At 37.6% G+C, this 20316-nt stretch overlaps 1 protein-coding gene across 3 annotated transcripts in view; it reads left to right on the top strand.

The window, feature by feature from the left end:
* The window catches only part of CHM (CHM Rab escort protein), a 195980-nt gene that overhangs the window by 68599 nt on the left and 107065 nt on the right, over positions 1 to 20316 (top strand). For all 3 annotated transcript variants that reach the window (XM_059051264.2, XM_067023264.1, XM_067023265.1), the window contains exons 5-6: positions 8210 to 8597; positions 19687 to 19803. In XM_059051264.2, the coding sequence (XP_058907247.1) occupies positions 8210 to 8597; positions 19687 to 19803 (505 nt within the window). The remainder of the gene's footprint in view (positions 1 to 8209; positions 8598 to 19686; positions 19804 to 20316) is intronic.

A 20316-nucleotide genomic window follows, 5' to 3' on the forward strand; every position in this document is an offset into this window, starting at 1 on the left:
TTAGGTCCCATTTGTTTATTTTTCTTATTTCCATTTCTCTAGGAGGTGGGTAAAAAGGATCTTTCTGTGATTTATGTCATAGAGTGTTCTGCCTATATTTTCCCCCAAGAGTTTGATAGTGTCTGGCCTTACATTTAGGTCTTTAATCCATTTTGAGTTTATTTTTGTGTATGGTGTTAGGGAGTGTTCTAATTTCATTCTTTTACATGTAGCTGTCCACTTTTCCCAGCACCACTTATTGAAGAGGCTGTCTTTTCTCCACTGTGTATTCTTGCCTCCTTTATCAAAGATAGGGTGACCATAGGTGTGTAAGTTTACCTATGGGCTTTCTACCCTGTTCCATTGATCTATATTTCTGTTTTTCTGCCAGTGCCATACTGTATTGTTTATTGGACCTTTGTAGTATAGTATGAAGTCAGGGAGCCTGATTTCTCCAGCTCCGTTTTTCTTTCTCAAGAGTGCTTTGGCTATTCAGGTTCTTTTGTGTTTCCATACAAATTGTGAAATTTTTTTTTCTAGTTCTGTGAAAACTGCCAGTGGTAGTTTCATAGAGATTACATTGAATCAGTAGATTGCTTTGGGTACTAGAGTCATTTTCACAATGTTGATTCTTCCAATTCAAGAACATGGTATATCTCTCCATCTATTTGTATCATCTTTAATTTCTTTCATCAGTGTCTCTTAATTTTCTGCATACAGGTCTTTTGTCTCCTTAGGTAGGTTTATTCCTAGATATTTTATTCTTTTTGTTGCAATGGTAAATGGGAGTGTTTTCTTAATTTCACTTTCAGATTTTTCGTCATTAGTATATAGGAATACCAGAGATTTCTGTGCATTAATTTTGTATCCTGCTACTTTACCAAATTCAGTGATTCGCTCTAGTAGCTTTCTGGTAGCCTTTAGGATTCTCTTTGAATATTATCATGTCATCTGCAAACAGTAACAGCTTTACTTCTTTTCCAATTTGGATTCTTTTTATTTCTTTTTCTTCTCTGTTTGCTGCTGCTAAAACTTCCAAAACTATGTTGAATAATAGTGGTGAGAATGGGCAACCGTGTCTTGTTCCTGGTCTTAATGGAAATGGTTTCAATTTTTCACCATTGAGGATGATGTTGGCTTTGGGTTTGTCATATATGGCCTTTATTATGTTGAGGAAAGTTCCCTCTATGCCTACTTTCTGCAGGGTTTTTATCATAAATGGGTGTTGAATTTTATCAAAAGCTTTCTCTGCATCTATTGAGATGATCATATGGTTTTTCTCCTTCAGTTTCTTAATATGGCGTATCACATTGATTAGTTTACGTATACTGAAGAATCATTGCATTCCTGGGATAAACCCCACTTGATCATGGTGCATGATCCTTTTAATGTGCTGTTGGTTTCTGTGTGCTAGTATTCTGTTGAGGATTTTTGCATTTATGTTCATCAGTGATATTGGCCTGTAGTTTTCTTTCTTTGTGACATCTGTCTGGTTTTGGTATCAGGGTGATGGTGGCCTCATAGAATGAATTTAGGAGTGTTCCTCCCTCTGCTATATTTTGGAAGAGTTTGAGAAGGATAGGTGTTAGCTCTTCTCTAAATGTTTGATAGAATTCGCCTGTGAAGCCATCTGGTCCTGGGCTTTGGTTTGTTGGAAGATTTTTAATCTCAGTTTCAATTTCAGTGTTTGTGATTGCTCTGTTTATATTTTCTATTTCTTCCTGGTACAGTCTCGGAAAGTTGTGCATTTCTAAGAATTATTCCATTTCTTCCAGGTTGTCCATTTTATTGGCATATTGTTGCTTGTAGTAATCTCCCATGATCCTTTGTATTTCTGCAGTGTCAATTATTACTTTTCCATTTTCATTTCTAATTCTGTTGATTTGAGTCTTCTCCCTTTTTTCCTTGCTGAGTCTGGCTAATGGTTTATGAAGTTCGTTTATGTTCTCAAAGGACTAGCTTTAAGTTTTATTAATCTTTGCTATCATTTCCTTCATTTCATTTTCATTCATTTCTGATCTGATCTTTATGATTTCTTTCCTTCTGCTTACTTTAGGGGGTTTTTCTTCTTCTTCCTCTAATTGCTTTAGGTGTAAGGTTAGGTTGTTTATTTGAGATGTTTGTTGTTTCTTAAGGTAGGATTGTATTGCTATAAACTTCCCTCTTAGAGCTGCTTTTGCTGCATCCCATAAGTTTTGGGTCCTCGTGTTTTCATTTTCATTTGTTTCTAAGTATTTTTTGATTTGCTCTTTGAATACTTCAGTGTTCACTTGGTTATTAATTAGTGTATTTTTTAGCCTCCATGTGTTTGTATTTTTTACAGTTTTTTTCCTGTAATTGATATCTAGTCTCATAGCATTGTTGTCAGAAACTATGCTTGATATGATTTTAATTGTCTTAAATTTACCAAGGCTTGATTTGTGACCCAGGATGTGATCTATCCTGTAGAATGTTCCATGAGCACTTGAGAAGAATGTGTATTTTGTTGTTTTCAGATGGAATGTCCTGTAAGTATCAATTAAGTCCATCTTGTTTAATGTATCATTTAAAGCTTATGTTTCCTTATTTATTTTCGTTTTGGGTGATCTGTCCATTGGTGAAAGTGGGGTGTTAAAGTCCCCTACTATGATTGTGTTACTGTCGATTTCCCCTTTTATGGCTGTTAGTATTTGTCTTATGTATTGAGGTACTCCTATGTTGGGTGCATAAATATTTACAATTGTTATATCTTCTTCTTGGATTACACCCTTGATCATTATGTAGTTTCCTTCTTTGTCTCTTGTAATAGTCTGTTTTTTTTTTTTTTTTTTTTTTTTTTTTGTTTTTTTTTTTTGTGGTATGCGGGCCTCTCACTGCTGTGGCCTCTCCCGTTGCGGAGCACAGGCTCCGGACGCGCAGGCGCAGCGGCCATGGCTCACGGGCTTAGTCGCTCCACGGCATGTGGGATCTTCCCGGACCAGGGCACGAACCCGTGACCCCTGCATCGGCAGGCGGATTCTCAACCACTGCGCCACCAGGGAAGCCCAATAGTCTGTTTTTTAAAGTCTCTTTTGTCTGATATGAGAATTGCTACTCCAGCTTTCTTCTGATTTCCATTTACATGGAATATCTTTTTCCATCCCCTCACTTCCAGTCTGTATGTGTCCCTAGGTCTGAAGTGGGTCTCTTGTAGACAGCATATATACAGGTCTTGTTTTTGTATCCATTCAGCCAGTCTGTGTCTTTTGGTGGGAGCATTTAATCCATTTACATTTAAGGTAATTATTGATATGTGCATTCCTATTACCATTTACTTAATTGTTTTGGGTTGTTCTTGTAGGTCTTTTCCTTCTCTTATGTTTCTTGCTTAGAGAAGTTCCTTTAGCATTTGCTGTAAAGCTGGTTTGGTAGTACTGAATTCTCTTGTCATTTGCTGGTCTGTAAATGTTTTAATTTCTCCATCAGATCTGAATGAGATCCTTGCTGGGTAGAGTAATCATGGTTGTAGTTTTTTCTCCTTCATCACTTTAAATATGTCCTGCCACTCCCTTCTGGCTTGCAGAGTTTCTACTGAAAGATGAGCTGTTAACCTCATGGGGATTCCCTTGCGTGTTATTTATTGTTTTTCCTTTGCTGCTTTTAATATTTTTTCTTTGTATTTAATTTTTGATAGTTTGATTAATATGTGTCTTGGCATATTTCTCCTTGGATTTATCCTGTATGGGACTCTCTGTCCTTCCTGGACTTGATTAACTATTTCCTTTCCCATATTAGGGACATTTTCAAGTATAATCTCTTCAAATATTTTCTCAGTCCGTTTCTTTTTCTTTTCTTCTTCTATGACCCCTGTAATTTGAAAGTTGGTGAGTTTAATGTTGTCCCACAGGTCTCTGAGACTGTCCTCAATTCTTTTCATTCTTTTTTTGTTTTTCTGCTCTGCAGTAGTTATTTCCACTCTTATTTTCCAGGTCACTTATCCATTCTTCTGCCTTAGTTATTCTGCTATTGATCCCTTCTAGAGAATTTTTAGTTTCATTTGTTGTGTTGTTCATCACTGTTTGTTTCCTATTTAGTTCTTCTAGTTCCTTGTTAAACGTTTCTTGTATTTTTTTCCATTCTGTTTCCAAGATTTTTGGATCATCTTTGCTATCATTATTCTGAATTCTTTTTCAGGTAGACTGCCTATTTCCTCTTCATTTGCTAGGTCTGGTGGGTTTTTACCTTGCTCCTTCATCTGCTGTGTGTTTTTCTGTCTTCTCATTTTGCTTATCTTACTGTGTTTGGGGTCTCCTTTTCAGAGGCTGCAGGTTCATAGTTCTTGTTGTTTTTGGTGTCTGTCCCCAGTGGCTAAGGTTGGTTCAGTGGGTTGTGTAGGCTTCCTGGTGGAAGGGACTTGTGTCTGTATTCTGGTGGAGGAAAGTGGATCCTGTCTTTCTGGTGGGCAGGTCCACCTCTGGTGGTGTGTTTTGGGGTGTCTGTGACCTTATTATGATTTTAGGCAGCCTCTCTGCTAATGGATGGGGTTGTGTTCCTGTCTTGCTAGTTGTTTGGCATAGGGTGTTCAGCACTGTAGGGTACTGGTCTTTGAGTGAAGCTGGCTTGGCGTTGAGATGGAGGTCTCTGGGAGATATTCTCTGTTTGTTATTATGTGTAGTTGGGAGGTCTCTTGTGGACCAGTGTCCTGAACTTGGCTCTCTCACCTCAGAGGCACAGCCCTGATGCCTGGCTGGAGCACCAACAGTCTGTCATCCACACAGCTCTGTATAAAAGGGAGAAAAAAAAGAAAGAACAAAGAATAAGATAAAATACAAAGAATAAGATAAAGTACAATAAAATATGATAAAGTCATTAAAATAAAAAGTAATTATTAAATAAATTTAAGTAATAAAAAAAGGAAAGAAAGAATGAAGAGGGCAACCAAGCCAAAAAACAAATCCACCAATGATAACAAGTGCTAAAAACTATCCTAAAGCAAAACAAAACAAAACAAAAAAACAGACAGATAGAACCCTAGGACAAGTGGTAAAAGCAAGCTATACAGACAAAGATCACACACAGAAGCATACACATACACACTCACAAGAAGAGAAAAAAGGAAAAAATTATATATATTGTTGTTCCCAAAGTCCACCTCCTCAATTTTGGATGATTCGTTATCTCTTCAGGTATTCTACAGTTGCAGGGTACATCAAGTTGATTGTGGAGATTTAATCTGCTGTTCCTGAGGCTGCTGGGAGAAATTTTCCTTTCTCTTCTTCATTCGCACAGCTCCTGGGGTTCAGCTTTAGATTTGGACCTGCCTCTGAGTGTAGGTCTCCGGTGGGCGTCTGTTCTTCGCTCAGACAGGTCGGGGTTAAAGGAGCCGCTGATTATGGGGCTCTGGCTCATTCAGGCCAGAGGGAGGGAGGAGTACAGAGTGTGGGGTGAGCCTGTGGCGGCAGATGCCTGCATGACGTTGCACCAGCCTGAGGCGTGTCGTATGTTCTCCCAGGGAAGTTGTCCCTGGATCACGGGACCCTGGCAGTGACAGGCTGCACTGGCTCCCGGGAGGTGAGGTGTGTATAGTGACCTCTGCTCACACACAGCCTTCATGGTGGCTGCAGAGGCAGCCTTAGCATCTCATGCCCGTCTCTGGGGTCTGCTCTTATAACCGCGGCTCGCGCCTGTCTCTGGAGCTCCTTTAAGTGGCACTCTTAATCCCCTCTCCTTGCGCACCAGGAAACAGGCAAGAAAAAGTCTCTTGTCTCTTCGGCAGCTCCAGACTTTTCCCAGACTCCCTCCCGGTTAGCCGTGGTGCACTAGCCCCCTTCAGGCTGTGTTTGTGCAGCCAGCCCCAGTCCTCTCCCTGGGATCTGACCTCCGACCTCCAAACCTGAGCCTCGTTTCCCAGCCCTCGCCTGACCCTGTGGGTGAACAGACAAGCCTCTTGGGCCGGTGAGTGCTGTTCAACACTGATCCTCTGTGTGGGAATCTCTCCGCTTTGCCCTCCGCACCCCTGTTGCTGCGCTTTCTTCCGTGGCTCCAAAGCTCCCCCACTTTGCCACCAGCAGTCTCCACCCGCGAAGGGGCTTCCTAGTGTGTGGATACCTTTCCTCCTTCACAGCTCCCTCCCATTGGTGCAGGTACCGTCCCTTTTCTTTTGTCTCTGTTTTTTCTTTTGCCCTACCGAGCTACGTGGGTAGTTTCTTGTGTTTTGAGAGGTCTCAGGTCTTCTGCCGGTGTTCAGTAGGTGTTCTGTAGGAGTTGTTCCACATGTAAATGTATTTCTGATTTATTTTTGGGGAGGAAGGTGATCTCCACATCTTACTCTTCTGCCATCTTGAAGCTCCTCCCCACAAACTTTTGAATGTAAAGTATATTGTTTTTTCCTGGCTTAGTTTTTTGTGTTTTGTATAATAGAAATGTTTGTTTCATATTTAAATATATATATTTATAAATATGTATTTATGATTTTTATATAAATATATATTTATACTTCCATCTTTCACATGTATAAACCATTTATTCATCACGTGTTTATTAAATACCACATCTATAGAGCAGTGCAGTAAGTGTTTTGGGGGCACTCAAGACAAGATGTTAGGGTCTTCCCTCAAGGAAATTGAAGTCTAGTTGAAGGTAAAGTATATATAGGACAGCCAAAAGGCTATTAAAAAGGAACTGATAAATAAATGCAAGGTAAACTGCATGTGTGTACTGTGGGGCATGGAGTAACAGAATGATGAGGGTGGTTTGGTTAAGGAAGACTTCTTGGAAGTGAAATTTAAATTTTTTCTTAAAATGTGTTGATTGGTGAAGTATGTGATTATGTTTGGGGATGAGGGAATTGTGATATTACAGGAAGTGGGAAGAATAGCCCAGAGGAAGCAATTAACATTGGCCAAATCATGGAGACTTGAGTTGATGAATTAGGAGTTAGAGATGCCATTTCAGAAAGTAGGAGAGATGAGACAAAGAAGATTGTTGATAAAGAAGGTGATTTGGTTTAGGAACTGGAAGAGGAAGATTTTGCAGGGTAGGGTTGAGATTCAATATGAGAAAGAACTACTGTTAGTTCTTGAGCAATCAATTAGCAGATATTTACTTCCCACAGCCTGTCATGTACAAGGCATTTTTAGTGTTGAGCAGTAGGGCAACTCAGTGAAAATGTAGGCTCTGTGGAGGTAAAATGTCATGGAGAGACACATGATGCAGGCACACCGAACGGGAGCCTGTTGTGTCAATCAAGGCAATAATGGACTGAGAATGTTAACTCTAGTAGTAACTTTGGAAGTGGTACTTCCAGTAAAGTAATAGACACTAACAATAAATCAAAATACAGCAGGAAAGAATTCAGAAAAATCCTGTTCGATACCACATTGTGATAAGCCAACTTACACTTTCACAACAATTTTTTTCTAGCTCTGTCACACCACAGTAATAATCTTTGAATAATAATCTTTGCTCAACAGTAATTACCACTGTTGAGCATTTACTGTGTGCCAGGCACTGTGTCGGGTTCTTTGCATGTGATATTTCATTTAATCTCCAAAACAACCTTGTGAGGTAGGTGGTATTATCCCTGTTATAGATGGATAATTTAGGTCAGAGAGGATAAACAACTTGTCTACATTCACATAATTATCTAGTCCTAGGGTGAGGCTTTGAACCTCAATCTGTTTATTCTGAAGGATGTACTTGTAGACACTGTGTTGATTTGTTTCTAAAATGCAATTCCCCTGTCTGCCTTAAATTCTCAAAAATATACATGTGATTAACAAATACACACTAGTATATATAAAATAGGTAATCAACAAGGACCTACTGTATAGCACAGGGAACTCAATATTTTGTAATAACCTATATGGGAAAAAATCTGAAAAAGAATGGATATATGTGTATGTATAACTGAATCACTTTGCTGTACACCTGAAACTAATGCAATATTGTAAATCAACTATACCCTAATATAAAATAAAAATTAAATAAAAAAATAAGAATCTGCTTTTCACCAAAAAGAAAAAAAAATACACACACGGCATGGCCTGCTAAACCCTGAAATCTTTATATTTTTCAAATCTTAAGTATGTTTCATATTGTATTGACACCTTAACAAATGAATGTTTAATGTGTGTGTCACATAAAGCAAAACATCCAAGATAAATGAGGTAAAGAAATAAAAATTGCCATTGAAAGTTAAAATAATACAAAAAGGTAGCCAAGTATAATTATCAAAAGCCTGGTGTGGATTATTATTATAATTTCTCATTAGTCAGGATTTGCATGAAGATGTCGAAGAAGCTGGTGCACTGCAGAAAAATCATGCTTCTGTGACATCTGCAAACTCCACAGAAGCTGCAGATTCTGCCTGCCTCCCTGCAGAAGATCAGTCATTAAGTACTGCTAGCTGTGAAATACCCACAGAACAAACTCCAAGCAATGATCCAGAGAGTGCCCTAGAAGTAAATGATTTTGAAGCGACAGGGGAGAAAGAAAACCATTGTGATGATAAAACTTGTGTGCCCTCAACTTCAGAAAAGGAAACAAGTGAAAATGTGCCTATGGCCGAAGACACCGCAGAGCAACCAAAGAAAAATAGGATTACTTACTCGCAAATTATTAAAGAAGGCAGGAGATTTAATATTGATTTGGTATCAAAGGTAAGTACCAGTTTTACCCATCTTTTCATAGAACAATACTAAATTTTAATTGATTGAAAATAGCATCCGTGTCCATAAACCCAATTTTAATAATTTTATTCTCTGAAATGTAGAACATTTACTTTATAAAGAGATAGTATCTGAAGTATATAGTTCCATTAAAATATTCTTTAAACATAGTTAAATACACATTAAGAATGCTCAGTACTATATCAAGGATACTTCTGTATTGGAACATGTATTCCACCCTAATATTCTCCTACTGCATGGGCACTGAATTCTACCAAGAAAAAAGTCTAATGAACCTAATTACAGATCCATGTTATTTATAGTCAATCTATTAAATGAACTTTTGTTTAGCCCTTATTTATATAGTAACTATTTTAACATCTGTATGATGATGAACATTTTGAAAAAACCAATGTATTTTTGAAAATTATCGGTTCAGGTGTGAGGACTTTGGAGGATAATTTAATAATAGTGGGGGCAGGGATATTGGGAAGAATGCTATTTACTTCAGTTATTTTTCTATCCTTACCTCTAATGTTAAGTCAGTATGACTTCAGAAGAGGTCCCTGAGTCTTAGGAGGGTATAGTGTTGTACTGGGTTTATAGGAAGCAAGGCTAATTTTTGTGCAAAAGAATAGAAAACCAGTAACATCAAAGGTAATGGCCTTAAAGGGTTACAGTATAGGACTGGGTGAAAAAGTAGAAAGAAGCAGACCAAATACCGTAAGTTGAGGGCAAACGAGAAATTGAAAAGACGTAGGAGAGGGTGGTGAATAACATCAGACTTGCCTCAAAACTAGGCTTTTCTATTTAATGTGCTCTCCTGAAGTTCCTGGTTATAAAGAGAGGGACTAATGCTCCTCACATTTTGCTGATCCAATCACACATCCTCATACTGCTGATCTCTTTGAACCTGATGCCTGAAAATACGAATATCTTTTTACTACTCATAGTTTATTTCTGACATAGCTCTCTGTGTCTGATTCTGCCTTGGTCTGAGTTGGCTACTGCCTTGGTCCTACCTCATGTTTCTGTACCGTCTATTCCAACTACTTTGATCCTGCCATCCTTTGAAATCTAGCATTCTTTCCATGTTACCTTGGCTATTAATTTCTGGGTGGAAGTTTAATCATAGCTCACTAATAGTCTTCCTATTCTCATGAGCAGGAAATAATTTAAAAAAACAATAAACAAGACAAAACACTGAAGTAGTCAAGTGACAAATAGGTTTTGTTCTGAAATTTTAATTTTGAATTAGTTACTTGGAATTTGGAATGCTTAACTGAAAGAAACAGTGATATAAATGGTAGTTAAGAATCAAGACTACTTCATAAAAGTCTCTAACCTTTATGTTAGCTGAAATATAGTATAAATCTTACAAAGGGAAATGGTAGAAGAAGTGCTGTTAGAATTTTTGGAATTATTGTAGGAAATGATTCACTTGTATAAGAAAATGTGTGCTGGTTGTGGTGCAGGGGAAGATAGTTTAATTAGATGCTGAGATATTTGAGGAGACTGAAGGATATTTCTGGGTATTTTCACGAGTTTGAACAGTTAATAATAGTGGTTCTCTTCGGGTAAATTAAAAACAAACACATCTAGAGGAGTTAAGGCAGTTGTATTTGTCCTGCATAGGTTTCATGGGTTCACATGTTTAAAAAATAACTAATAATGATTTACTGTACTCATCCTACAAAAGCAGGAGTAGCTAAAGAATGTATAACCATAGCAATACAAGAGGTTTATTATCATTTTTAAAAAGTCAGTCATTTAATGAACATTTATTGAGTACTTACTGTGTGGAAAGCAGTATATTCCATGATATTGGGTCAATCAGTTACTCCTGGGAAATTCCTCTGTTGTAATAATTGCAGTTATTACATCTGAGTATAGGGTGATTGACAAATATCTATCTGAAGCCCTACCTCTTTCCTAAAGTCCAATTTGATATCGCCAAACTATTTGACATTTCTACATGCATTCCATTTCAGAGTCATCATGATAAAACTGACAAGTATTGTGGTGCTTTACAGTTTACGAAACTGTATGTATGTATACATACAGCCTTTTAAAAAGAAATCTTATAGATCAGGGTAGGTTAGTTAAATAAAATATAGTACTATACTGCTTAGACTTATAGAGAAGATGATCAAAAATGAAGTTCTTACAAATAAAACTCATTTCTAAGAAAATCCATACCCTTAATAATTATGAAACCGACATGCCAAGTGAAGCAAGAGTTAATTATTTAATTTAGTTGCCATTATTATAATCAAATTGAAGTATTATTTAGTCTCTCACCACTGTGAAATTGCTATGGTAGGTCACTTACATAATGATGGAAAAGAAGCTTAGGTTTAAATATGGTACATAATCATTTCTAAACTTCGGACAAAAGGTTATGTAGTTTTTATTGAAATGTGTTTTCACTCTTCAGTGGTATCTTAAATGCTTTATTTTTAAAGCTGGCATTAAATCTTAAGGTTTATTAGATCTTAAAATACATTCTGTGTTTGATATATTAATATTTGTGAAATTATCATGATACTGAGGGATCATTGAATCTTGAGTATTTGTGTTTTTAAACAAATAAGGTGTTTGAAGTAATTTTTAAATTATAATTATAGAATTAAGACTTGGCAATATATTCTTAAAAGCATGAGCTATATCAGTTGTGCAGTGTATTAGGCTGAAGGTAATGAAGTAACATGCCGTATTTAGTCAGGGTAATTGATTTTTTTAAAAGTATTTTCAATTTTGTTTCTTCAGCACAATGTTAGACTATTATAATAGTTTAAAAATTTTTACCTAACTGATACTGATTTATAGAACGTCTGTACTGAACCTCTTGCATACTCAGACTAATGTTTCTTTGTTTTGGTTTGGTTCGGGTTTTTTTAGGCTGGTTATACTCTGTATAGTTTTTTTTTTAACATCTTTATTGGAGTATAATTGCTTTACAATGTTGTGTTAGTTTCTGCTGTATAACAAAGTGAATCAGCTATATGTATACATATATCCCCATATACCTTCCCTTTTGTGTCTCCCTTGACCCTCCCTATCCCACCCCTCTAGGTGGTCACAGAGCACAGAGCTGATCTCCCTGTGCTATGTAGCTGCTTCCCACTAGCTATCTATTTTACATTTGGTAGTGTGTATATGTCATTGCTACTCTGTCACTTTGTCCGAGCTTACCCTTTCCCCTCCCTGTGCCCTCAAGTTCATTTTCTATGTCTGTATATTTATTCCTGTCCTGCCCCTGGGTTCATCAGAACCATTGTTTTTCTTTTTCTTTTTTTTTTTTTTTTTTTTTACATTCCATATATATGTGTCAGCATACGGTATTTATTTTTCTCTCTCTGACTTACTTCACTCTGTATGACAGACTCTAGGTCCAACCACCTCACTGCAAATAACACAATTTCTTTCTTTTTATGGCTGAGTAATATTCCATTGTATATATGTGCCACATCTTCTTTATCCATTCATCTGTCGATGGACACCTAGGTTGCTTCCATGTCCTAGCTATTGTAAGTCGTGCTGCATGACTCTTTTTGAATTATGATTTTCTCAGGGTATATGCCCAGTAGTGGGATTGCTGGGTCATATAGTAAGTAGTTCTGTTTTTAGGGTTTTTTTTTTCCATTTTTTTCATTTTTACTTATATGGACTTTTTAAACATCTTTATTAGAGTATAATTGCTTTACAATGGTGTGTTAGTTTCTGCTTTACAACAGAGTGAATCAGTTATACACACATATATGTTCCCATATCTCTTCCCTCTTGCGTCTCCCTTCCTCCCACCCTCAGAACCTCCATACTGTTCTCCATAGTGGCTGTATCAATTTACATTCCCACCAACAGTGCAAGAGGGTTCCCTTTTCTCCAGACCCTCTCCAGCATTTATTCTTCGTAGATTTTTTGATGATGGCCATTCTGACCAGTGTGAGATGATACCTCATTGTAGTTTTGATTAGCATTTCTCTAATGATCAGTGATGTTGAGCATCCCTTCATGTATTTGTTGGCAATCTGTATATCTTCTGTGGAGAATTGTCTATTTAGATCTTCTGCCCATTTTTGGATTGGGCTGTTTCTTTTTTTGATATTGAGCTGCATGTGCTGCTTATATACTTTGCGGATTAATCCTTTGTCAGTTGCTTCATTTGCAAATATTTTCTCCCATTCTGAGGGTTGTCTTTTTGTCTTGTTTATGTTTTCCTTTGCTGTGCAAAAGCTTTTAAGTTTCATTAGGTCCCATTTATTTGCTTTTATTTCTATTTCTCTAGGAGGTGGGTCAAAAAGGATCTTGCTGTGATTAATGTCAAAGAGTGTCCTGCCTAAGTTTTCCTCTAAGAGTTTGATAGTGTCTGGCCTTACATTTAGGTCTGTAAACCATTTTGAGTTTCTTTTTGTGTATGGTGTTAGAAAGTGTTCTAATTTCATTCTCTTACATGTAGCTGTCCAGTTTTCCCAGCACCACTTATTGCAGAGGCTATCTTTTCTCCATTATATATTCTTGCCTCCTTTTTCAAAGGTAAGTTGACTATAGGTGCGTGGGTTTATCTCTGGGCTTTCTATCCTGTTCCATTGATGTATATTTCTGGTTTTGCCAGTACCATACTATCTTGATGACTGTAGCTTTGTAGTATAGTCTGAAGTCCAGGAGCCTGATTCCTCCAGCTCCATTTTTCTTTTTCAAGATTGCTTTGGCTATTCGGGGTCTTTTGTGTTTCTATACAAATTGTGATATTTTTTGTTTTAATTCTGTGAAAAATGCCATTGGTAGTTTGATTGGGATTGCATTGAATCTGTATATTGCTTTGGGTAGTATAGTCATTTCACAATGTTGATTCTTCCAATCCAAGAAGATGGTATATCTCTCCATCTGTTTGTATCATTTTTAATTTCTTTCATCAGTGTCCTATAGTTTTCTGCATAAAGGTTTTTGTCTGCTTATGGAGATTTATTCCTAGGTAATTTATTCTTTTGTTGCAATGGTAAATGGGAGTGTTTCCTTAATTTCTCTTTCACGTTTTTTATCATTAGTGTATCAGAATGCAAGAGATTTCTGTGCATTAATTTTGTATTCTGCTACCTTACCAAATTCATTGATTAGCTCTATAGTTTTCTGGTAGCATCTTTAGGATTCTCTATGTGTAGTATCATGTCTTCTGCAAACAGTGACAGCTTACTTCTTCTTTTCCAATATGGATTCCTTTTATTTCTTTTTCTTCTTGGATTGCTGTGGCTAAAACTTCCAAAACTATGTTGAATAAGAGTGGTAAGAGTGGGCAAGCTTGTCTTGTTCCTGATCTTAGTGGAAATGGTTTCAGTTTTTCACCATTGAGGATGATGTGGGCTGTGGCTTTGTCATATATGGCCTTTAATATGTTGAGGTAAGTTCCCTCTATGCCTATTTTCTGGAGAGTTTTTATCATAAATGGGTGTTGAATTTTGTCGAAAGCTTTTTCTGCATCTATTGAGATGATCATGGTTTTTCTCCATCAGTTTGTTAACATGGTGTATCGCATTGCTTGATTTGCGTATATTGAAGAATACTTGCATTCCTGGGATAAACCCCACTTGAACGTGGTGTATGGTCCTTTTAATGTGCTGTTGGATTCTGTGTGCTAGTATTTTGTTGAGGATTTTTGCATCTATGTTCATCATTGATTTTGGTCTGTAGTTTTCTTTTTTTTGTGAAATCTTTGTCTGGTTTTGGTGTCTGGGTGATGATGGCCTCGTAGAATGAGTTTAGAAGTGTTCCTCCTTCTGCTGTATTTTGGAAGAGTTTGAGAAGGACAGGTGATAGGTCTTCTGTAAATTTTTGATAGAATTCGCCTGTGAAGCCAACTTGTCCCGGGCTTTTGTTTGTTGGAAGATTTTTAATCACAGTTTCAATTTCAGTGTTTGTGATTGCTCTGTTTATATTTTCTGTTTCTTCCTGGTACAGTCTCGGAAGGTGTGTGTTTCTAAAAATTTGTCCATTTCTTCCAGGTTGTCCATTTTATTGGCATAGAGTTGCTTGTAGTAATCCCTCATGATTCTTTGTATTTCAGCAGGGTCCGTTGTTACTTCTCCTTTTTCATTTCTAATTCTGTTGATTTGAGTCTTCTTTGTTTTCTCTTGATGACTCTGGCTATTGGTTTATCAATTTTGCTTAACTTCTGAAAGTACCAACTTTTAGTTTTATTGATCTTTGTTATTGTTTCCTTCATTTCTTTTTCATTTATTTCTGATCTGATCTTTATGATTTCTTTCCTTCTGCTAACTTTGGGGATTTTTGTTCTTCTTTCTCTAATTGCTTTAGGTATAAGTTTAGGTTGTTTTTTTGAGGTGTTTCTTATTTCTTGAGGTAGGATTGTATTGCTATAAACTTCCCTCTTAGAACTGCTTTTGCTGCTTCCCATAGGTTTTGGGTCATCATGTTTTCATTGTCATTTGTTCCTAGGTATTTTTTTATTTCTTCAGTAATTTCTGGGTTATTTAGTAGCATATTGTTCAGCCTCCATGTGTTTGTATTTTTTAAAGTGTTTTCCTGTAATTGATATCTAGTCTCATAGCATTGTCATCACAAGAGATACTTGATACAATTTCAAGTATCTTGAATTTACCAAGGCTGCCTCTATGACCCCAGATATGATCTGTCCTCGAGAATGTTCCATGAGCACTTGAGAAGAAGGTGTATTCTGTTGTTTTTTGATGGAATGTTCTATAAATGTAAATTAAGTCCATCTTGTCTAATGTATCATTTAAAGCTTGTGTTTCCTTATTTTTCATTTTGGATGGTCTGTCCATTGGTGAAAGTGGGATGTCAAAGTCCCCTACTATTTGGGTTACTGTTGATTTCCCCTTTTATGCCCGTTAGCATTTGCCTTATTTATTGAGGTGCTCCTATGTTGGGTGCATAAATATTTACCATTGTTATATCTTCTTGGATTGATCCCTTGATCATTCTGTAATATCCTTCTTTGGCTCTTGTAATAGTCTTTATTTTAAAGTCCATTTTGTGTGATTTGAGAATTACTACTCCAGCTTTCTTTTGATTTCCATTTGCATGGAATATCTTTTTCCATCCCCTCACTTTCAGTCTGTATGTGTCCCTAGGTCTGAAGTGGGTCTCTTGTAGACAGCATATTTCTGGGTCTTGTGTTTGTATCCATTCAGCCAGTCTGTGTCTTTTGGTGGGAGCATTTAATCCATTTACATTTAAGGTATTTATTGATATGTGTGTTCCTCTTACCATATTCTTAATTGTTTGGGGTTTGTTTTTGTAGGTCTTTGCCTTCTGTTGTGTTTCCTGCCTAGAGAAGTTCCTTTAGCATTTGTTGTAAAGCTGGGTTGATGGTGCTGAATTGTCTTAGCTTTTGCTTGTCTGTAAAGGTTTTTATTTCTCCGTCTAATCTGAATGAGATCCGTACTGGGTAGAGTAATCTTGGTTGTAGGTTTCTCCTTTTCATCACTTTAAATATGTCCTGCCACTCCCTTCTGGCTTGCAGAGTTTCTGATGAAAGATCAGCTGTTAACCTTATGGGGATTCCCTTGTATGTTATTTGTTGCTTTTGCCTTGTTGCTTTTAATATGTTTTATTTGTATTTAATTTTTGATAGTTTGATTAATGTGTGTCTTTGCATGTTTCTCCTTGGATTTATCCTGTATGGGACTCTCTGTGCTTTCTGAATTTGATCGACTATTTCCCTTCCCATATAAGTAAGTTTTCCACTTTAATCTCTTCAAATATTTTCTCAGTCCATTTCTTTTTCTCTTGTTCTTCTGAAACCCCTGTGATCGAATGTTGGTGCATTTAATGTTGTCCCAGAAGTCTCTGAGACTGTCCTCAATTCTTTTCATTCTTTTTTCTTTATTCTGCTCTGTGGTAATTATTTCCACTAGTTTTTCTTCCAGGTCACTTATCTGTTTTTGTCTGTCAGTTATTCTGCTATTGATTCCTTCTAGAGAATTTTTAATTTCATTTATTGTGTTGTTCATCATTGTCTGTTTACTCTTTAGTTCTTCTAGTACCTTTTTAAAGGTTTCTTGTATTTTTTCCATTCTGTTTCCATGATTTTGGATCATCTTTACTATCCTTATTCTGAATTCTTTTTCAGGTAGACTGGCTATTTCCTCTTCATTTGTTTGGTTTGGTGGGTGTTTACCTTGTTCCTTCATTTGCTGCATATTTCTCTGTCTTTCCGTTTTGCTTAATTTACTGTGTTTGGGTTCTCCTTTTTGTAGGCTGCAGGTTTGTAGTTCCTGTTTTTTTTGGTGTCTGTCCCCAGTGGGTAAGGTTGATTCAGTGGCTTGTGTAGGCTTTCTGGTGGAGGAGACTGGTGCCTGTATTCTGATGGGTGGGGCTGGATCTGTTCTTTCTGCTGGGCTGGGCTGCATTCAGTGGTGTGTTTTGGGGTGTCTTTGAACTTAGTATGATTTTAGGCAGCCTGTCTTCTAACATGTGGTGTTGTGTTCATTTCTTCCTAGTTGTTTGGCATGCAGTGTCCAGCACTGGAGCTTGCTGGCCGTTGGGTGGAGCTGGGTCTTAGCATTGAGATGGAGATCTCTAGGAGAGCTCTTGCCGATTGATATTATGGGGAGCCTAGAGGTCTCTGGTAGTCCAGTGTCCTGAACTCAGCTCTCCCACCTCAGAGGCTCAGACCTGACACCAGGCCAGAGCACCAAGACCCTGTCAGTCACACAGTTCAGTAGAAAAGGGAGAAAAAAAGAAAGAAAAAAAAGTTAACAAAATAAAATTATTGAAATAAAAGAATTATTAAAATTAACAAAATATTTAAAGTAATAAGAAAAAAGGAGAGAGCAACCAAACTATTAAACAAATCCATGAATGGTTACAAGCGCTAAAACCTATGCTAAGATAAACATAAAAATCAGAAACAAGTCAATTGCAGACAGCAAATCCCAAGTTTGCAGTTCTCCCAAAGTCCACCGCCTCAGATTTGGGTTGATTCCTCATCTTTTCAGGTATTCCACAGATGCAGGGTACCTCAAGTTGGTTGTGGGCATTTAATCTGCTGCTCCTGAGTCTGCAAGGAGAAAATTCTCTTTCTCTTCTTCATTTGTACAGCTCCTGGGGTTCAGCTTTGGTTTTGGACTCACCACTTCATGTAGGTTGCCCTCAGGCTTCTGTTCCCACCCAGACAGGACTGGGTTAAAGCATTGGCTCATTAGGGGCCTCTGGCTCACTCAGGCCACAGGGAGGGAGGGGTAAGGTAGTTATAATTGGAATGCAGGATGAACCTGCTGCAGCAGAGGCCAGAGTGAGGTTGCAACAGCCTGAGGCGTGCCCTGTGTTCTGCCGGGGGGTGGGGCGGGGGGGGCTTATCCCTGGATCACAGGACCCTAGCAGTGGTGGGCTGCACAGGCTCGCAAGGCGGTGCAGCGGCATGTGGATAGTGACGTGTGCTTGCACACAGGATTCTTGGTGGCTGCAGCAGCAGTGTTAGCATTTTGTGCTCATCTCTTGTGTCTGAGCTTGTAGCTGCAGCTCAGGCCCATCTCTGGAGCTCATTTAAGTGGTGCTCTGCTTTCTGTGGGCAGACAGGGAAGGAATCCCCTCTCCTCGCGCTCCCTGAAACAATGGTCTCTTATCTCTTAGGCAGGTCCAGAATCTTTCCCGGACTCCCTCCCAGCTCCTGTGGCACACTAGCCCCCTTCAGGCAGTGTTCATGCAGCCAACCCCAGTCCTCTCCCTGAACCCGAGCCTCAGCTCCCAGCCCCCACCTGGCCGGGCTGGTGAGTGCTGGTCGGCACTGATCCTCTGTGAGGGAATCTCTCCGCTTTGCCCTCTGCACCTCTGTTGCTGTGCTCTCCGTGACTCTGAAGCTTCCCCACTGCCCACCCCCCATCTCCACCAGTGAAGGGGCTTCGTAGTGTGTGGAAGCTTTTCCTCCTTCACAGCTCCCTCCCAGAGGTGCAGGTCCCGTCCCTATTCTTTTGTGTCTGTTTTTTCTTTTTTCTTTTGCCCTACCCAGATACGTGGGAATTTTCTTGCCTTTGGGGAGATCTGAGGTCTTCTGATAGCATTCAGAGGTGTTCTGTAGGAGCTATTCCACATGTAGATGCATTTCTGATGTATTTTTGGGGAGGAAGGTGATCTCCACTTCTTACTCCTCTGCCATCTTGAAGGTCCCCCCCAAACTAATGGTTTTGATTGATTATTTAAATTTCCTTTTTTTTTGTAGTTAAGGTGTTTTTTTCTTTTTCCCCCCTTATTTCAGATGTAATATTTACATTTTTAATATTTATCGAATTATAGATACTTAAAGGTATCTCAGTATAGGAAGTAGTGAAATCTGTTGCATTTATCCATTTGATTAAATTCAAAACATGCTAGATAATACTGTTGAAATTGTTTTGGTCTCTCTGAAGTTGGTTATGAGATATATTGAAAGATTAATTTAGTCTCACATGCTTGCTAGCAATAACCATCATCCTCATTTCTTGAGAAAGATATATCGTATAAAACTAGAATGCTAGGATTACAGAGACTATATAATTTGACTCTTTGGGTGGACACACGTAGCCAGTCTTTTTCTTGTTTAGTTTATGAGGAGGTGCAGCAGGTTGGTTTCTTCTTAATAACCACCTGGCCTTATGTAAAGCTATAGTCTTTTATCCAAAACGCTTGGGGCCTGGGGTGTTGTTATTTGAATTTAAAAATATATATTTTAGAAAGTAATACAGTATATATGCTGGCTGATATTTTATATATGATGTAACATTCTTAGGGTCTGAAGAGTTACTCTATAATTAAACATATTAATATTTCTTCAGTGAGATGTATGACTATTCATATTAACTGGGACAAGCGGATAGAAGAGCCTTGTATCAGCTTGGGTCAGTTATGAAAAAACTTTGGATTCCAGAATTTTTTTAATTTTGAATTTCAGATAATCAGTGGTGAACCTATAATAAATTGTGTTATATATTATAATATTAATAGGTATAATTCTTTTTACAAATAATTTTAAATATAACAAAATTATATATCTTTACTTAGTGTTTATCAGTTTTTCCACTATTTCACCTTTTATTTCATTCTCTAAAATATTTTCTTTGTACAGCTGTTGTATTCTCGAGGATTGCTAATTGATCTTCTAATCAAATCTAATGTTAGTCGATATGCAGAGTTTAAAAATATTACCAGGATTCTTGCATTTCGAGAAGGAAGAGTGGAACAGGTACTGTGCTGAGCAAGTATTGTAACTGGGTATGATTTTGAGTTACTGTGTTTTATTTGGGAAGGACAAGCAAATAAGATTGTTATTTTCCTGGTAAAGCAGCATAATCCAATCCTGCATGGTGATTAACAATTGTAAATAGTAAGAGATTGCCAATTAAAATGTCTAATGTTAATTTTCTCATGATTTATTCTGCAGCTTGATGTTGGTGTTGAGAAAGTGTTAATTTCAGACAGCGTTGCTAGATTTGAGCTGTCATTTGTTCCCAGTTAGGGGTGACATGCTGGTGGCCTTTTAATGGCATAAAGAGCAACTTGGCAGGAGTAAGTAAGAGAGCTCACAAGTTAATTAGCTCTGAAGTCAACAGAGATGCCATAAGAACTGATGGAAAGTAACATGAAACAGCCTGATTAGAAAGGAAATAATAATCTTGTTATACTTAAAGGGAAAGAAAATGTCATTTGGAATACTTGTATAACTAGGAAGCAGTTTCTTAACTTTTAAAATCATGTT

The sequence above is a fragment of the Kogia breviceps genome, chromosome X, assembly GCF_026419965.1.
Source record: "Kogia breviceps isolate mKogBre1 chromosome X, mKogBre1 haplotype 1, whole genome shotgun sequence".
Classification (NCBI taxonomy): domain Eukaryota; kingdom Metazoa; phylum Chordata; class Mammalia; order Artiodactyla; family Physeteridae; genus Kogia; species Kogia breviceps.